This window comes from Apaloderma vittatum, unplaced genomic scaffold (assembly GCF_000703405.1).
Source record: "Apaloderma vittatum isolate BGI_N311 unplaced genomic scaffold, ASM70340v1 scaffold26150, whole genome shotgun sequence".
Classification (NCBI taxonomy): Eukaryota; Metazoa; Chordata; class Aves; order Trogoniformes; family Trogonidae; genus Apaloderma; species Apaloderma vittatum.
In genome coordinates, this window is record NW_009694363.1 from 1 (window position 1) to 404 (window position 404).

Sequence of the window (404 nt, forward strand, 5' to 3'; positions counted from 1 at the left end):
GAGAGATGATTTTGCCGGGGAAGGCAGGGCAGGAGGTTTGCTGGGGGGGTTCCCTGTGCTCTGGGAGGAGATCTGAGGTTATAAGTCTTCGCACGCGAAGTCTGGGTGCTCCCAGTGCCACCAAAGCAGGGCTGGGGTCCAGCGCGCTCTCTCTCCTCGGCGGCAGATCCCCGTACCGGTCCTGCAGATCAGCGCCACCCAGCACCCCGTGAAAGCCGGCCTCTCCGACGCCTTCATGATCCTCAACCCCTCTCCTGACGTGCCTGGTGAGTCGCTGCCGGCAAAAAGGGCTTCGTGCTTCTTGTAGAGCAGCCCGAGCGATCGCTTCCCTGAGCTCCAGCTGACGAGGAGGAGGGGAAGAACAATCACAAACGCGCCTGCAGATGGCCAAGAGGCTGGGGGGG

General features: G+C 62.9%; 1 protein-coding gene across 1 annotated transcript in view; it reads left to right on the forward strand.

Annotated features, from left to right (window-relative positions):
- Window positions 1-166: 166 nt before the first annotated feature.
- The window catches only part of PLXDC1 (plexin domain containing 1), a gene marked incomplete at its 5' end in the record, with an annotated part of 9,482 nt that continues 9,244 nt past the window's right edge, over window positions 167-404 (forward strand). The window contains one exon of the mRNA XM_009867439.1: window positions 167-266. Within this exon, the coding sequence (XP_009865741.1) occupies window positions 167-266 (100 nt within the window). The remainder of the gene's footprint in view (window positions 267-404) is intronic.